Below are 17,781 nucleotides of genomic sequence, written 5' to 3'. Positions count from 1 at the left end.
CCAAATATTTTATAAGTGTATTTTCTCTAAAAGGTATAATTTTAAGGTGGCAACACTCCTATTTTAAACTGCAATATGTTTAATGATTGATTCATTAGTTTATACTCATTCGTACATTCAACAAATATTGATCACGTTCATGTGCCTCTGGGTATATTCCAATGCATATGTTCCTATACTCAAGAAGCCAAGACCAAATAAAAATGCCAATTATAACTACCATAAAGGTTACTGTATCACACAAATAAGGGTAAGCACAGGATATCATAGAACAGAAAATATAAAATTCAGACCTGAGAAATCATAGAAGGCTTTCCAGAGGGGTTGATATCTAAGATGAATCCTAACATATAAGTACGTATTACAAAAAAAGAAGGAACAGTCAAGATTAGAGTTTCTCAACCCTCAACACTCTGACATTTTGAGCTGATAAGTCTGTTTTGGGGGTGGGGGACATCCTGTTTTGGAGGATGCTGAAACAGCATCCTTGGCCTCTACCCATCTGATACCGGTAGAACTCACCAAGTGTGAAAACCCAAAATGTCTCCATATATTGTCAAATGTCCCCTAGGGGGGCAGAGGGCAAATATTGCCTCTGGTTGAGAACCACTGTTCGAGATCTGTGTTTCCAAATCATTACCACTAGCCACATGTGGCTATTTAACTCCAAATTCATTAAAATTAAACAAAAGTTCAATTCCTCAGTCACACTAACCACATTTCAAGTATTCAGTAGCCACACATGGCTACTGATTACCATATTGAATACTGCATATATAATATAAAACATTTCTACCACCAAAGAAAGTTCCATGGATAATGCTCTTACAGATTGAGGGAGTAAATATTCTCTTCTACTCCACAGCTTGCTGATAGGCTGTGAGGAGAGTGGAGAAAGATGAGGTTAGACAAAAAAGGTGAGGTCTTAGTATGAAGAATCTTCTATGCCATAAGGCAGAGCAATGGGGAGCCAATGAAAGGTTTTAAGCAAAGGTGTGAAATAAACAGAACTTTATAAAGACGACTGTGATGATAGTGTGGAGAACGAATGTGGACAGACTAGAAGCAGAAAAAGAGTTGCAGTATCTCAAATAATTATGATCTGGATTAATTCAGTAGCAGTAAGAATACACAAAAACAGAGCAACCAAGGAGTCAGAACTGATAGGATCTGGTGACTGACTAGTTGTAAAGTAGGCTGAGGAAGAGTCAAGACTGACTTCTAGATTTTTAGGTTAGACGAGTACCATTCACTAAGACAGTATGATAGATAGAATAATGACCCCAGAAATGTTCATGTCCTATCTTTGAACCCCTGGAAATTTGCATGGCATAGGACCAAGTTAAGGACCTTAGGATGGGGAGATTATCTTGGCTTCTCTGAGTAGGATCAATGGTATATTCAGGTATCCTGATAAGAGTGAGGCTGAAAGAGATTTGACTACAATAAAGAGCCCTGTCAGAGTGATGCAATGTAAAAAGGCTCAAGCAGTCATTAACGGCTTTGAAGATGCAGCTACTAGAAGCTAAAAAAGGCAAGGAAACATATTCTTCCCTAGGGTCTCCAGAAAAAAATAAAACAAAACAAAAAACCCATGGCACTGCTAACAACTTAGTTTTATCCCCGTGAGACCCATGTCAGATTGCTGGCCCACAGAACTCTAAAATAATCAATTTGTGTTATTTTATGCAGCCTCTAAACATATGTTAATTTGTTACAGCAGCAATAGGAGACAAATACAGATAGTAGAATTGGGAGTATGATATGAGTTTGGCTCTGGAAAAGTTGAGTTTGAAGTACCTATGTGACATTCAGGTAAAACTGATCAGCTGATATACAGTTGGATTATATGGGCCTAGAGCTTAGGATGGGGACATATAATTAGGAGTCATCGGTATGATGAGATTAATTGAAACCATCAAAGTAGATGAGATTATTTTGGACAAATACAGACAAAATACAAAGCAACAGACGCCCTTGAAGGGTGTGAGAAGGAAAGGCCTAAAATGTAACAGGAAAACCAGGATAGTATGGCGTCTTAAAGAATTTTAAAAATGGGAATGTACCAAACTGGGAGGATGAGGCGGTAGTGTGTGTATGGAAATGGTCAACAGAGTGAACTGAAAAAGGGCTATCATTTGGGACTGATATCACCTATGATATTCAGCAGTAAGGGGTCACGGTATCCTTTATAAAAGTTTCACGCGGGGCGCGGTGGCTCACGCCTGTAATCCCAGCACTTTGGGAGGCTGAGACGGGCGGATCACGAGGTCAGGAGATCGAGACCATCCTGGCTAACATGGTGAAACCCTGTCTCTACTAAAAAATACAAAAAACTAGCTGGGCGAGGTGGTGGGCGCCTGTAGTCCCAGCTACTCAAGAAGCCCAGGCAGGAGAATGGCGTGAACCCGGGAGGTGGAGCTTGCAGTGAGCTGAGATCCCGCCACTGCACTCCAGCCTGGGTGACAGAGCGAGACTCTGTCTCAAAAAAAAAAAAAAAAAAAGGTTTCAGAGGAGTGGTATTAGAAGATTTTTGTTACTGGGGTTCAAAACTGCATGGAAGGTGAGGCATGAGACCAAGTTCAATCAACACTTTGGCTAAACTTTGACTTTCTTCTTTCAAAAGGAAGAAGATACAGTGGTAGCTACAGAAAGGTTGTGGGTTTCAGGAAGGATTTCTATTTTAAAGATGGGGTAAAATTAAGCATTTATTCATGAGAATAGACTAGCAGAAAATAAAAAAATAAAGAAGTACGAGAAAGAGAATGAATCATGACATGAATTCTGAGATAGGAATGGATGGGACCTAGAGGGTAGGCAGAGAGAGATCAGCATTCAGACAGGCAGAAGGACAACTCTTCTGTTGAGAGATAAGGGAAGGAAGACAAGAACTGGTATAGAATTGAGCAAGTATTAAGTTAGGGACAAGAAATAGTATTAATTTGGTAGAGTACCACAAGGCAACTTCCTATTTTCTCAGAGAAGTAGAAGGCAAGATCATTTACTGGCAGCAAGAAAAGAAGAGGTGAGTTTAGTAGCTTGAGCTAAAGAAGTCTGAAACAGGTTTAGTGGAGAATAGTGGAAAATAAATCACTAAAGAAACAGAGGGTGTAAAGGGGCCTATATATTTTATTGAATCCTTAAAACAGCTGTTAATAGACTGCTGCATGTGGCCGCAGTGGAGTACCTGATACTGCAGCAACTCTCTCAGCGCCACCATCGCAGAACGTGAACAAAATATAGGAAACAAGTGTTTTCAGAAAGTGGACAACAAAAAGCACAGACTGTTACACCTGAGAGAGAAAAAAACAAATGAGACTATTCTATCTGAAGACGACTGTGGTGCAGAAAGGAGCAACTTAAGCAAAGCGAGGCAGCACTGCAGAGCTAAAGAGAAGGAGGTTAGTGTTCGAGGTGGCAAAGAACCATATGGAAGAAAGATAAATAGCTTCAAAATTTACACAAATCTCTATGTAGATTTGGAATTTGGAATCTATAGCTGAAAACTAAACTGTATATATGTAGATAAAAACTCCAAAAGACTGGGCAAAGAGCTACCAGGGATCTACAGGGGGCTGACACATGTTCCAGTTCTGCTGAAACAAACTTCAATACACTTTAAAGCAAGAGAAGAAAACTCAAATGCTCAAAAACCATAAAAATCAGTGTTCAGCACTAAATTAAAAATTATTAGATATGCAAAGAAGCAGAAAATTATGACCTATAATTGCAATGAAAATCAGTAAATAAAATGGACCACAGGAAGGACACAGTGGCTCATGCCTGTAATCCCAACAGTTTGGGAAGCCCAGGCGGGTGGATTACCTGAGGTCAGGAGTTCAAGAGCAGCCTGGCCAACATGGTGAAACCCCATCTCTACTAAAACTACAAAAAATTAGCCAGGCGTGGTGGTGAGTACCTGTAATCTCAGCTACTCTGGAGGCTACTCCAGAGGCTGAGGCAGGAGAATCACTTGAACCCAGGTGGCAGAGGTTGCAGTGAGCTGAGGTCATGAAATGCATTGCAGCCTGGGCAACAAGAGTGAAACTCCATCTCAAAAAAAAAAAAAAAAAAGAAAGAAAGAAAGAAAAGGGACCACAAAAATGATAGAGATAATACAATTAGCAATCAAGGAATTTAAGACAGGTATTTAAGACAGAAACAAAATGATAAGATGACAGAGAAAATGATAGAGAAACAAATGATAGAGATACTACAATTAGCAGTCAAGGAATTTAGGACAGGTATTTAAGACAGAAATAAAATGGAGGATATAAAAAAGAACTTAAAAAAAAAAAAAAGGAATTTCAGGCCAGGAGCGAAGGCTCACACCTGTAATCCCAGCAACTTTAGGAGGCTGAGGTGGGCGGATCACCTGAGGTCATGAGTCCAAGACCAGCCTGGCCAACATGGTGAAACCCCGTCTCTACTAAAAATACAAAAATTAGCCGGCCATAGTGGCGAGTGCCTGTCATCCCTGCTACTTGGGAGGCTGAGGCAGGAGAATCACTTGAACTCAAGAGGCGGAGGTTACAGTGAGCTAAGATCGTGCCACTGCACTCCAGCCTGGTCAACAAAAGTGAAACTCTGCCTCAAAAAAACAAAAAGTTGAATTTCTAGAACTGAAAAAATATAAGATCTAGAAGAGAAAATTTGTTGGATGGGATTTATAGCAGATTAGATAGTTCAGTGGAAAATAATAGGAAATGTGATAATACAGAAACAGAAACTATTAGTAAGTATAGAAAAATTGTTTGATAAAAATCTGCATGTGGCTGGGCATGGTTGCTCATGCCTGTCATTTCATCTCAAAGCACTTTGGGAGGCCAAGGAGGGGGGAACCATGAGGTCAAGAGATCAAGACCATCCTGGCCAACATGGTGAAACCCTATCTCTACTAAAAATACAAAAATTAGCTGGACATGGTGGCGCACGCCTATAGTCCCAGCTACTTGGGAGGCTGAGGAAGGAGAATCGCTTGAACCTGGGAGATGGAGGTTGCAGTGAGCTGAGATAGCACCACTGCACTCCCGCCTGGTGACAGAGCCAGACTCGGTCCAAAAAAAAGAATCCGCATGTAACTATGATTAAAAAAAAAAAAAAAAAACTCTTAGAAAAATAGAAACAGAAAGTAACATGTTTAACCTGATGAAGAGTGTCCATGAACAAGCTAACATTAACTTCGTATTATATGGTGAATGAATCACTGTTTTTTTCCTTAAGATCAGGAACAAGGCAAGGAAATTCACTCTCACATTTCTATTCATCTATGTCCCAGAGGTCCTAGCAGTACAATAAGGTGAGAAAAATAAGTTGGCATATAAATTAAGAAGAAATTAAAATTATTTTTATTTGTAGATAATATGATTGAGTGGGCAGAAAATCTTAAAAGCTAATATAAAAGCTACTAGATTTAACAGGTGAATTTAGCAAGTTTGAAGGTTACTAGATAACTATAACTATTAGCAATAAAACAATGGATAACAGAAATTTTTAAATGCCACACTTAGTAGCATTTAAAAACTTTAGTTTTAATAAAATGTGTACAAAACCTATACACAGAAAATAACAAAACACACTGAAAGATATTATAGAAGAACCAACTGAAATGGAGATACACCAAGTTCATGAATTAAAATTTGTTAATAAGACATCAATTGTCCCCAAATTGATCTATAAATTCGATGTAATCCCAATAAAAATCCAAGTACAATTTTTTTTAAAAGTAAAAATTGACAAAGTAACTCTGGAATTGTTATGGAAATGCCAAAAAAATATGAACCATTCATATTATCTGATATCAAGACTTTCTATAAAGCACAGTAAACAAGACAGTGTAGTGATGTCGTAAAGGCAGACACAGCAATCAATGGAAAATAAGAGTCTAGAAAAAGACCCACATAAAATGATTTTTGATATCGGAGGTGACTGGGGAGGGGTAGACTTCAATAAATAGTGCTGGACAACTGGATATCCATCCATATTATAAAAAATAATACTTGAAGTTCAATTTAAAGCAAACACAAATTTAACACAAAATGGTTCAAACATCTAAAAGAAAAACACTACGACTATAAAACTTCTAGAAGAAAACATAATAAAATCTTTATGAGAAAACTGAGATATCTGGAAACGAAGTAAAGAGGTTGGTCAATCCTCCCTACAAACAACTATAAAATGACACAAAATGGTCAGAAACTAGGCTCTCGAAACCAACTACAGGCAAACAACATATTGGGAAGTGTTTAGTCATTAATGACTACTGAACTTTAGGTAGTAGTAACTGAGATAGTCTTTATTATTCTTGCTTATGGCTGCTACCATGACCTATCCCACATGGTTAGAATAGTAGTGTTGCTAGGATGAGGCAGCCTGTGTTTACACACACAAAGAAAAACACAATGACAGTGGGTCAGACAAGAGAAAATCTTAATAGAAAAACTAGACCACAGATAAAGGTAATCAGAGAAAAAAGTAAATAGAGCTTCAGAGAGAAGAGAATAGTAATATCAATCATTTCAACATATGTGAAATGGGCATTTTAGAAGGGGAGGAGAGAATCAAGGGGCTGAAAAAGTATATGGAAAGATAATGGCTGAAAACATCCCAAATCTAACTAATCTATGTGAGCTCAACAAAGCCCAAGTAGGACAAACATAAAGTGATCCACTATATACATAGTCAAACTGTTAAAAGTCAGAGAGACAGGAGAAGTGAATGAATGACAGAATGAATCTAAGATAAATCTTAATACCAACAAAAGAATACTTAAGTACAGGAAGACATTAATATAATTAATGGCTGATGTCCAAAAGGCAATGGAATAGCATATTCAAAACAATCAAAGAAAAAACAAGCAAACAAAACTGTAAACCAGACATTCTATTTCCAGCAAAACTATCTTTTAAAACAGAAGGCAAAATAAAGACATTCATAGATCAACACAGACTAAGAAAATTCATTACACACAAACCTGTGGTAAAATAAATACTAGAAGAAATGCTTTAGACTGAAAGGGATCATTCTTGATTCCTCTGTTTCCCCTCCACATCAAATCTATCAGCAAGTAAGACCTACTAATTTTATATCCAAAAATTCCTTAAACCCCTCTACTTTAAAAAAAAAAAAAATCTTCCATTACTATCATCTGAGCAAGAGCCCTGAATTATCTACTGGACTTCTGCAATAGCCTAACTTGTTTTCCTCCTTCTACTCATATCCCCCCCCACACCCTACACACAATCCACTGTTCCAACAACAGCCTGGGTATTAAAAACAAAAACAAACAACAAAACTAGATTGCACTATTTTCTGCATAAAATCCTCTAATCAGCTTTCCATGCTCGTAGGATACTACTTGCCATGACTAAATATGTAATACATGAACTATTCCCTGCTTGAACTTTTCTATCATTCTCTACTTCCTTCCATAAGTTCCAGCACACTGGGATTCTACATTCTTGAAATACCCCAAACTCATTCCCAGCTTCAGATTTTTTGTACCTACTGTTCCTTCTACCTCGTGTGTGTCACCAGGAGATCATGACTCAAGGCTGGCTTCTTACTACTCAGGTTGGCACTCAAATGTCGTCTCCTCAGAGAAGCTTTTCCTGGCCACCCTATCTGAGGTTACCTTACCCACCATCGCTTGCCTCGCTTTCCCTTTTAAAAATTGTGGAATATCATTTATCGTTATCTGAATTGTAATGCTTAATTATTTGCTCACTTGTTTAATGTCTACCTCACCCAATAAAATAAAATAAAAGGATCATGACAGGAGAGATCTTAGTATCTTGTTTATCACTATATGTCCAGGACCTAACACAGTATTTTTAAATTACTGAGTAAAAATTTACATATATTCTAAAACTTACACTAAAATATAAACACTTCTGAACCTTTAAAAGACTTTAAAAAGAGTTTTGTTCTTATTTAGTATTTTATAAATGTCATATTTTATAATTTATACCAGTCTTCTGCCTCTTCTTAATTAAGAGAAAAAAGTGAGTAATCCTCCAAAGTTATCTCAAGTATTGCAAAGAAAGTGGGTAGCCATAAATAGACAAGAACTGTGTCTGTCTTGCTTACCACTGTACTATGGTACCAAGAACAGGGTTAGTATATGGTAATCATGAAATAATTACAGAATGACACATAAACAAGACTCTAAGAGTTGGAAGACAGAGGAAATGCTCTAGGGGTTGGTGGCAATGTGTTACCCCCTCCATCCCCAGTCACCACTTTTCTAGGTCTTAAGAGTACTCTTGAATATATCTCTCTATAACAGACTAAATTTCTTAAGGACATGGAATATGTCTTTTCTGTTTTGTATTCCTTGTGAGTAAAACTGGCAGACAGAGATGTTCAATAATTTTAATAATTTTTTGAATGAAATGCCAGAGCATTGGTGTCTTCATTTGTAAAAGAGAGGTAACAAGATTACCTACTTCAGACGGTTATTGTAAGAGAAAAAAAAAAACAACTCTCAAAAACCAAAAAACCACACACACACACACACACACACACCACACACACACACACCCCCAAAAAGAAGAGTAAGTGAAAGGAAAAAGAAAAACACTTCCACAAAGTCCTCTTTTAGCTAGCTATTAGGTTAGAAAAGTGAAGAGAACTGATTAAATTTCCTCTTCTCCTATCAACTATTCCTATGTATTCAGCTACCTAGAGGATAATAAGCTAATAATAATATAAGCTAATAAGACATCTTACTATTTCAGCACCAGACACTGAAACAGACCACTGTACCACCACCACCATCACCACCACCACCACCAACATAGTCAGGTTAGCTTATAAGCAAGACCCAAACTTGGGTAAGAGAACTTCCTAACTCACAAGTAGGGAAAGAGAACTAACTATACTGACAATTTGGGGAATCTAACAGTACAGAGCCTTCGTATATTCTAAAGCCTAGAGGGTATCCTTTCTTTTTTTTTTTTTGAGACGGAGTCTCGCTCTGTCGCCCAGGCTGGAGTGCAGTGGCGCAATCTCGCTCACTGCAAGCTCCGCCTCCCGGGTTTACGCCATTCTCCTGCCTCAGCCTCCCGAGTAGCTGGGACTACAGGCGCCCGCCATCTCGCCCGGCTAGGAGGGTATCCTTTCAGTAGAGATTTTATGAAAGAAATCAGCAGTATTCCAGATGTCCCAGTAGCTGCAATGCTCCTTCCTTCACACGTTTAAAAGAAGACCTAAAAAACTACTACTATACTAACACAATCTAAATTTAACCTATTATTGTGGCTTCAAATCTTAAAAGCTGGCAACCCAACAAAAACTAATCCACTAAGCATCTTAAAAACTGTTTTTGAAAACAAATTTTTACAGTTCTAATAAGTAGAATGTAAACTTAAACGATTATTATGGCTTAATTCCTACAGGATGCCAATAAAAACATGAAAAATACGCTATCTCAACAAAACTAACCCATTAAACATCTTCAAAAACTTTTCTCTAAACAAATTCTTAGAGTTATTAGAATAGAAAAATAAATATCCAGTTTAATTGTTTGTTTAAGCAATCTTTCAGTAAGAGCCAGTTAAGATTCAAAAACATGTAATTAACCTCAGATTGTGATTTTATTATTGATGAGATACAGGAAAGTATCTAGGTAGCTTATAAACAATTCACTTGAACGGGCTGTAATTAAAATATCAAATTTTATTCACTGGAGTTAGATTATATTTAAAGTCAATATTTACTACAAAATTGTATATTTTATATCATGGTAAAAACCTTATTGGAAAAGAACTTTTAAGATTAGTTATTTCACTTACCAAAATGCAGTCCACTTTAGATTGTACAGTTTTGCTAAAAGAAAGAGAAAGTTAGGTTAGTAAAATGAAAAGTTTATTAACTATCTGCAATATTCTCAAAAAGATATGGTAATTTAGTCTTTCTTACTATAAAAAAATAAATACAGCTTCCTGGGATTGTAGCCTAAAACTGTGTTTTTCACAAAGCAAAACAAAAATCTATTTCCCATTCACTTTACTAAATTTAATCTTAAAGCATGGTCAAAATATTTCCTAAGTTTGTTTTGAATAAACAATTAAATTTTTAATTGTATATAAGTGCAGATTTATTACTGTATTTACAAGTATGGCACAGAGCTTACAATAATTACGATTTTTACTGTCTGCCTGCCACTTTGGACAATAATTTGCTTAGCACTTAAAAGTCATAATGATGGACTACAATCTGTAACTGGTAAGGCTTGATACATAAAAGATTCTGTTCCCCCCTCTCTGTGTCAACACACACACAAACACACACACACACACACACACCAGTAACAAGAATCCCTAGACATAAAAGCAATAATAAAAGATTAACTAATATAGTGATAAATTGGGAGGGCAGAAAAATACTTAGAAATAAGCAATACAATAAAGCCACTGTACATCAATTTAACCGAACTACTGAATATAAGTGAACTGTTAATATATAACACAAATGAAGCCAGTATAAAATAATTTAAACAACTAACCTTTGGATTTTGTTATAACACATAGGAAAGTGAAAATGCAAAGAAATCGTGCAAAGTGTTCAGGAACAGTTAACACTCAATCTGTAAAAGATGTTAAAACCAAATTGTCTTCTGTAAAAAGTTATAAAGCCAAATAAATGTAAACCAAAATTGGTTATTTGCCTTTGTATGTAGCCATACAGCTAAGCTATAATATAAAAAAAAAATTAGTGTTTACATCTCATTTAACACAATCAATAACAAAATTTTATACATGTACCCAGATTTCAAATTTCATTTTCTAAACAATAAAATATGACTGGATTCAGTTTAATTGCAAAGTTCAGAACGACTAAAAAGAGCAAAAAAAGTAAAGAATAACCGTAGGTTAAGAGGGATTGAATTCCCCTTCCCACAATCCTACAAAAGATTTTTAGAGATTTTAAAATCTCCTTTTGGGATAACTTGTATAAGCTTATAATTCATTGGCACCTAACTTGTGCTATTTTTCTCTCTTCTCAATAACTCCCAGTTTCCTCTGAGATCTGAAAGTAATCTATAGATTAAGAATTGCTGCTAAAAAAGTAATATATCCACGATCCAACCATCTCTCATCACCTTGATCTAAACAGTCATCATTGGCCAGGCGTGGTGGCTCATGCCTGTAATCCTAGCACTTTGGGAGGCCGAGGCAGGCGGATTGCCTTGGCTAAGGAGTTCGAGAACAGCCTGGGCAACACGGTAAAACCCCGTATCTACTTTAAAAAAAAAAAAAAAACAAACCAATTAGCTGAGCCTGGCAGCATGCACCTGTAGTCCCAGCTACTTGGGAGGCTGAGGCAGGAGAATTGCTTGAACCCGGGAGGCAGAGCTTGCAGTGAGCCAAGATAGTGCCACTGAACTCCAGTCTGGGCAACAGAGCGAGACTCCGTCTCCAAAAAAAAAAAACCAAAACAAACAGTCATTATTTCTTGTCGAAGGTGTTACAACAACCTTTTAACTGGTTTCTCTGCTTCTATCTTTGCCCTATCACCAACCACCACACCCTGTGGGCTACTCCCAACAAAGTGGCCAGAGTGATTCTTTTTGAAGATGATGTTAGTCCTTTGCTCCAAAGTCTTTACCATGACCATAAAAACCCAGTATGACTCAATCCTCTGCTGTCTTTCTGGTCTAATCTCATACTAGTCTATTCTTCATTCATTCAGCTCTAGCCAGGCAGCCTCCGTGACAGCTTCATGGCAGGAGCGGGCTCTGCACTGGCTTGCTCTGTCAGCCTCTAGGACTTTTCTCCCATATAACTTATCCCTTTACTTTCTTTGTTACTTTGCTCCATGTTATCTTCAACAGACAGTTCTTCCCTGACTTCCCCATATAAAATACTCCCAATCACTCTCTATAGCTCTCATCCTGCTTTATTTTTCATCATTGCACTTATCACCAGTGATATTATAATTTTATTAACTTGTTTACCAGCTATCTTCCTTGACTAGAATGTAAACTTCATGATAGCAAGCTTTGTCTGTTTTGCTCATTGCTGTGTTATCATCTGATACATGTAAGGAGTTCAATAAAATCTGTTGAATGAATAAATGAAAAAAAATTTCAGTCCCCCAGATGAAGAAAAGTCCTTGTAAAGACTGGGACCACTTAAGAATGAGTTTTTATATAAATTAGTATGAAAATGAAATGTTTATTTTATAACATACAGATCTCAATATATTTTCATTGTACCAGTAACTGACTACTCTATGGGATTATCTAAGTAGGATGGTTATCTAAGGAGGATGATTTTATCTACCTTAGAGCTTGGTAAAGCTCTAAAACATAAATGACAGCCTTTTAAAGCAGGGGTTCCCCAACTCTCATCCCTGTTATGAACAGGGTCACACAGTAGGAGGTGAGCAGCCGAGTGCATTACTGCCTGACCTCTGCCTCCTCTCACATCAGTGGCAACACTAGATTCTCATAGGAGCCTGTGAACCCTATTGTGAACTGTACATGTGAGGGATCAAGGCTGCATGGACCTCATGAGAATCTCATGCGTGATGATCTGTCACTGTCTCCCATCAACCCCAGATGGGACCACTATCTAGCTGCAGAAAAACAAGTGGGCTCCCACTGATTCTACATTATGGTGAGTTGTATAATTATTTCATTGTATTATTACAATGTAATAACAACATAAATACACTGTACTATAAATGTAACGAGTTTGAATCATCCCCAAACCATCTCCCCCACCCCTCGATCTGTGGGAAAATTTTTTGTCTTCTATGAATTTGGTCCCTGGTGCCAAAATGGTTGGGGACTGCTGTTTTAAAGGACAGAGTTATAAAGAAAAATGAAAGCCCTTCTGGTAGATGAGGGCCCTGGAATCACTTAGCCCCTTGATTATTTTTACTTTATACTTAATAGAACAATATAGATGAAGTTTAAGTTCCCCTTTTCTTCTGCCTAGTCTTATACCCCTCCCTACCTTCTCAAAGGCAACTATCATTAATCTAATGTGTAAACTTTCCAGTTGTTACTTCGAGTTGTTCCTTGTATTAAACAAAAATCTATAAGCAACATACACTGTTCTGTGAAGCTTTTAAATGTTTATGTAAGTTCCATTACACTGTACAATTTTTTAAACTCAACATTGTTTTTGAGATCCATCCATGTTGATACACTCAGATGAAGTTCATTCATTTTAACTACTAAAAATTATCCCATTGAATGAATAATCAAATTTATTCATCTATTCCTCTACTGAAAGGTAATTATGTAGCTTCCAGTTTTTCTACAAACAGTACTGCCATAAGTGTCTTTGTATATGTCTCTTGGTATATACCTGTAAGAATTTCTCAGCTATAAATCTCGAAGTCAATTTTCTAGGGCTTATGATTTTTTTCTATTTTATTTTATATTAACAAATTTCTCTCTCAAACACTTGTATCCATTTATACTTCCATTAGCAGTATATGATAGTTCTTATTTTCTTATTACTTTGCATATATATGCCATTTATACATGATACAGGTAATACATATATACTAAAAAGTTACTATTCCAATGGACATGAAATTGTATTTTTTAAAAAAATTTTCTTTTCCTCAATTACTAGCAATGCTGTGTGCCTTTTAACCTGCCTGCTAGACATAGGGATTTTCTCCCCCATGAATTGTTGGTTCCTATCCTTTGCATATTTTTAAGTGGAGCTATTTATTACATTATAGAAGCTTTATATATTCTGGATACTAATTCTATTATATATATTTAACTTTGTTAATAACTTTTATTAAAGTTAACATTTTTGATCTAGTCAATTTTTTCTTTATGAGTTATTTTTATGTCTTATTTAAGAAATCCTATCTAAGATTAAAAGCAGTCTATATTTCATTCTAAAAGTTTTGAAGTTAGCTTTTCTCATTTTGATCTTTAATTGGAATTTATTCTTGTGTATGGTATAGTGTAATATACAGTATATAGTATTTCCATCTGGGAACCCATTCACTATTTTATTATACTAATTTCGGTATGTGCTTCAATCTTTTTCTGGCCCTTCTTTTCTGTTTTATTATTAATCCACTCATCTATCCCTAAGTCAACACCACACTTTGAATTTATTACTGCTATAAAATTTAGGTCTAGTTATTTGATTGCATGATCCTCCTTGTTAATTTCCAAAACAGTCTTGACAATTCTTGGACTTTGTTTTTCCAGGTGAATTTTTCAATCAGGTTTCTAATTTCACAAAAGTCCTCCTAAACTTTATATAGGACTTTATTTCTGGACTGTATTAATGTTATAGGTTGAATGGGAGATGATGACTGATAATTTGGATTTTTTAAAATCTGTCCTTAAAATGTCATTTCCTTTCTGAATAAATATTTTGTTAGAAAGAGTACAAGGCAACTTACAGATGGTATTGCGAATTTTATGTGTATGTTGATGTTCAGGCAAACTATTGGTTTTCTATGTTGACCTTATCTCCAGCAACCTTCATGAACTCTTATTAGTTCTAATAGCATGTAGATTTTTTTATTTTTTTGAGACAGAGTTTTGCTTTTGTTGCCCAGGCTGGAATGCAGTACGCCATCGCGGCACACCACAACCTCCGCCTCCTGGGTTCAAGCAATTGTCCTGCCTCAGCCTCCTGGGTAGTTGGCATTAAAGGTATGTGCCACCACGCTCCACTAATTTTTTATTTTTATTTTTGGAGAGACCGGGTTTCTCCATGTTGGTCAGGCTGTTCTCGAATTCCCAACCTCAGGTGATCCACCCGCCTTGGCCTACCAAAGTGCTGGGATTACAGGTGTAAGCCATCGTGCCCGGACAGTTCTAATAGTATGTAGATTCTCTTGCAGATAATCATTTCATTTATAATTAATATTTTTCTTCCTTTCCAATCTTTATGTCTCTTTCCCCCTCCTTTTTCTTATCTAATTACTTTGGCTGAAATCTCCAATATAATAAAGAATAGCAGTAACAGAAGATATCCTTGTTTTGTTTCTGCATTAAAGAACTTATTTCTAAGCTTTCTGTAATCAAGAATAATTCTGGTAACATGTGTTTTGGTAAATGTTCTCTATCCATTTAAGACACCTTTTTTTTTTAGTCCTACTAGTATGACAGTTAAGGCTTTTGCTCTTCTTTTCTCTCTGCCAAGGAACACTCTTCAAAAGTGCTACCTGCCTTACTTGCTCCCTTACTTTTCTGTGCTCAGTGGTTCAAACGTTATCTCCTTAGAAACCTTCCCTGACTGTATCTTGTCATTCTCTTGTCCTTTACACATTGCTTTATTTTTATTATAATTACTGCCACTGGCATTTATCTGTTTGTCCAACATCCCCACTAGCTTTATAAAGAAAGAAGTTGGTATGATTTGCTTACTACTATCCTCCCAACACAAGGAACAGTACCTGGCAAGGAGGCTTATTATCTATTATCTTTTTTTAAAAAACTAGCTTTGAATTTTCTTGATTGAGCTCTTTTTTGACATCTCATCAGTTTTTATTTATTTTTTGTTTTTCTTCGGCATTATTTGTATTTATGCTGTTAAAGTTGAATACAAAACACATTTTCCCCTTACTTCTTTGTTTTTAATAAGCAAACACAAGAAAGACTTTATCTTTCTATTCCCAAAAAATTTCCGTTAACTGGAACCTACAAATTTTGCTATGTAGTATTTTGTTATTTAATTTTAAATATTTTGTAATTTAGTATTTGATGTCCATGAATATATATGTATCTTATTTTTAAGCTATCTACTACCACCAATGAATTATTTTTTCACTTCAGCCAGGGAATATGGTTTTCATGATGAAAACTTCCTTTGGGACCCAACTCACAGTCATATTTTTTAAGAATCTATGTATCCTTTAAAAAAATCTGTATTCTCTATTTATCTGCTAGAGGGATTTCCATACAGATCTATATTTAATCAAGTGTATTAATTACGCTGTTTAAATATTTTGTTGCCATTTTATCTACCAGTTTCTGACAACTACGATTGGACATTTATTAATTTCTCTTTGGAAGTGTCAATTTTTGCATTCTTAACTCTAAGACTATACTGCTAAGACTATATTCCATATAAATAAGACTATAATTTTTACATTTTCCTGGTAGTATATTCCTTTTATCAAGATCTAGTGTCCTTTACGGTAATACCATTTTGTCTTAAGCTCTACTCTGTTATATATTAATTTTGTCAAACCATCTTTCTTTTTGTTTTCTGGTTTTTACTACTGATGAGAAATTTGTGGTCAGTCTCCCTTTCCTCATGTGATTTATTCTTTTTAATTTAATCATGAGTTCATTTTAAGCAAGGATATTTTCTCCAGGGAAGTCCTGCATACCTGGATTGGCATTATTTTCTTTCGTGATCTGAAATTTTTAAACATGAACTTGTCTTCACAACGATTATTTTTCAGAGGAATCTTATATCCTGTGGGTTATAGAAGCAGTTTCATATTTGTCTCTGCTGAATTTCTAAGGGTTTAATGGTTCCAGACGTATTTGTATACTGATTTATTGATTTAGAGTCCTTGTACCAAAATGAAACTATAATATCTAATCAAACTCCACATTCATCTATAATACAGGCTTAAGGCTCTGGATCTCATATTTTACCCTTCTACGTGCCCTGGGCAAACAGCAGGCTTACCCGAAACTTCCTGGGTCTGTCTGTGGGCTCCCTTTTTTAGTCCCATTTCATAGGTAAAAATCTCTCTTCAGGTTCTATGCTTTAGTCGATCAGTTCCAACTACCTTGTGAGAGCACAGAGTATGTGGCCTAGACTTTCCTATGAACATTAAGACATCAATCCCCAGCATTTAAGGTCTGTATGAGGACATGAAAACCACTATGGGCCATTTAGGAATTAGTTCCTGCTTACCACCTTTCTTAAGTCAGCTCCCCTGACTCCTTGTTACTAGCACCTATGAATTTAATTTATCTTTCTTGACTTGAAGCTTTTATATATGTAAATAACCTTTCTGTATATATCTTATCAACAGTTAATGTCCGGAGTGTGGGGTGAAAATCCTGCCACAAGAGCTCAACTATACTGTCCAGGAGTCTTTTACTACATGGGTGTATACATAAACTATATGTATACATATAAACTGTATACATAAATGTGTATATATGTATAATATACACACATTTCTATACATATATGTGTGTATAATAAACACATCATAGTTTATACCAGTGTTAATGGAATATTTTTGAAAACTTTCCCCAAATTCTACCACTACAACCAATAAACTCTTTTCTTTTTTCCCATATTCTCTCCAGTATGTATTCATGAACGTATCTAATTTTTAACACAGCTATAATCAAACCAGAGTATTATTTAAATTTGCCAAAATCATATTCTGATAGTTTTCAAATTTGTAATGTCATGTATTTTTTGTAATTCCATTTAGCAGATGTTTCATAATTTCCTAAACTATTACCTGAATATACTTTGTTTTAATTGTTTCAAATAATAATGCTTCAGTGTTCTGCTTCAGATAATGACGATTTAACATATATTAAAATTAACTTGCCATACATAACAATTATACATTCTGGACAAAATACAGAAACAAATGTTAAGTCAACAGAGTAATCAAAAGCAGGTAGCAACTGGAAGGAAGTTAGCCTTAAATGAAAAAACTGTACTGGTATAATTTTTTTTTTTTTTTTTTTTTTGAGATGGAGTCTTGCTCTCTCACCCAGGCTGGAAGGCAGAGGCGAGATCTCAGCTCACTGCAACCTCCACCTCCTGGGTTCAAGTGATTCTCCTGCCTCAGCCTCCT

The 17,781-nt window shown here is 35.9% G+C and overlaps 1 protein-coding gene across 8 annotated transcripts in view; it reads right to left on the bottom strand.

The window, feature by feature from the left end:
• RFX7 (regulatory factor X7) overlaps nucleotides 1-17,781 on the bottom strand; it is a 176,677-nt gene that overhangs the window by 86,716 nt on the left and 72,180 nt on the right. For 6 of the 8 annotated variants that reach the window (XM_033190025.1, XM_033190026.1, XM_033190030.1 and 3 more), the window contains one exon: nucleotides 9,795-9,828. In XM_033190025.1, coding sequence (XP_033045916.1) covers nucleotides 9,795-9,828 — 34 coding nt within the window. Of the gene's footprint in view, nucleotides 1-9,794; nucleotides 9,829-10,507; nucleotides 10,526-11,959; nucleotides 12,064-16,640; nucleotides 17,741-17,781 lie in introns of those variants that run through there. The other 2 variants (XM_033190028.1, XM_033190029.1) reach the window with 2 other exon arrangements.

Source organism: Trachypithecus francoisi, unplaced genomic scaffold (genome assembly GCF_009764315.1).
Source record: "Trachypithecus francoisi isolate TF-2019V2 unplaced genomic scaffold, Tfra_2.0 Lachesis_group3, whole genome shotgun sequence".
Classification (NCBI taxonomy): Eukaryota; Metazoa; Chordata; class Mammalia; order Primates; family Cercopithecidae; genus Trachypithecus; species Trachypithecus francoisi.
This window is presented reverse-complemented; position numbering and strand designations above follow the sequence as displayed.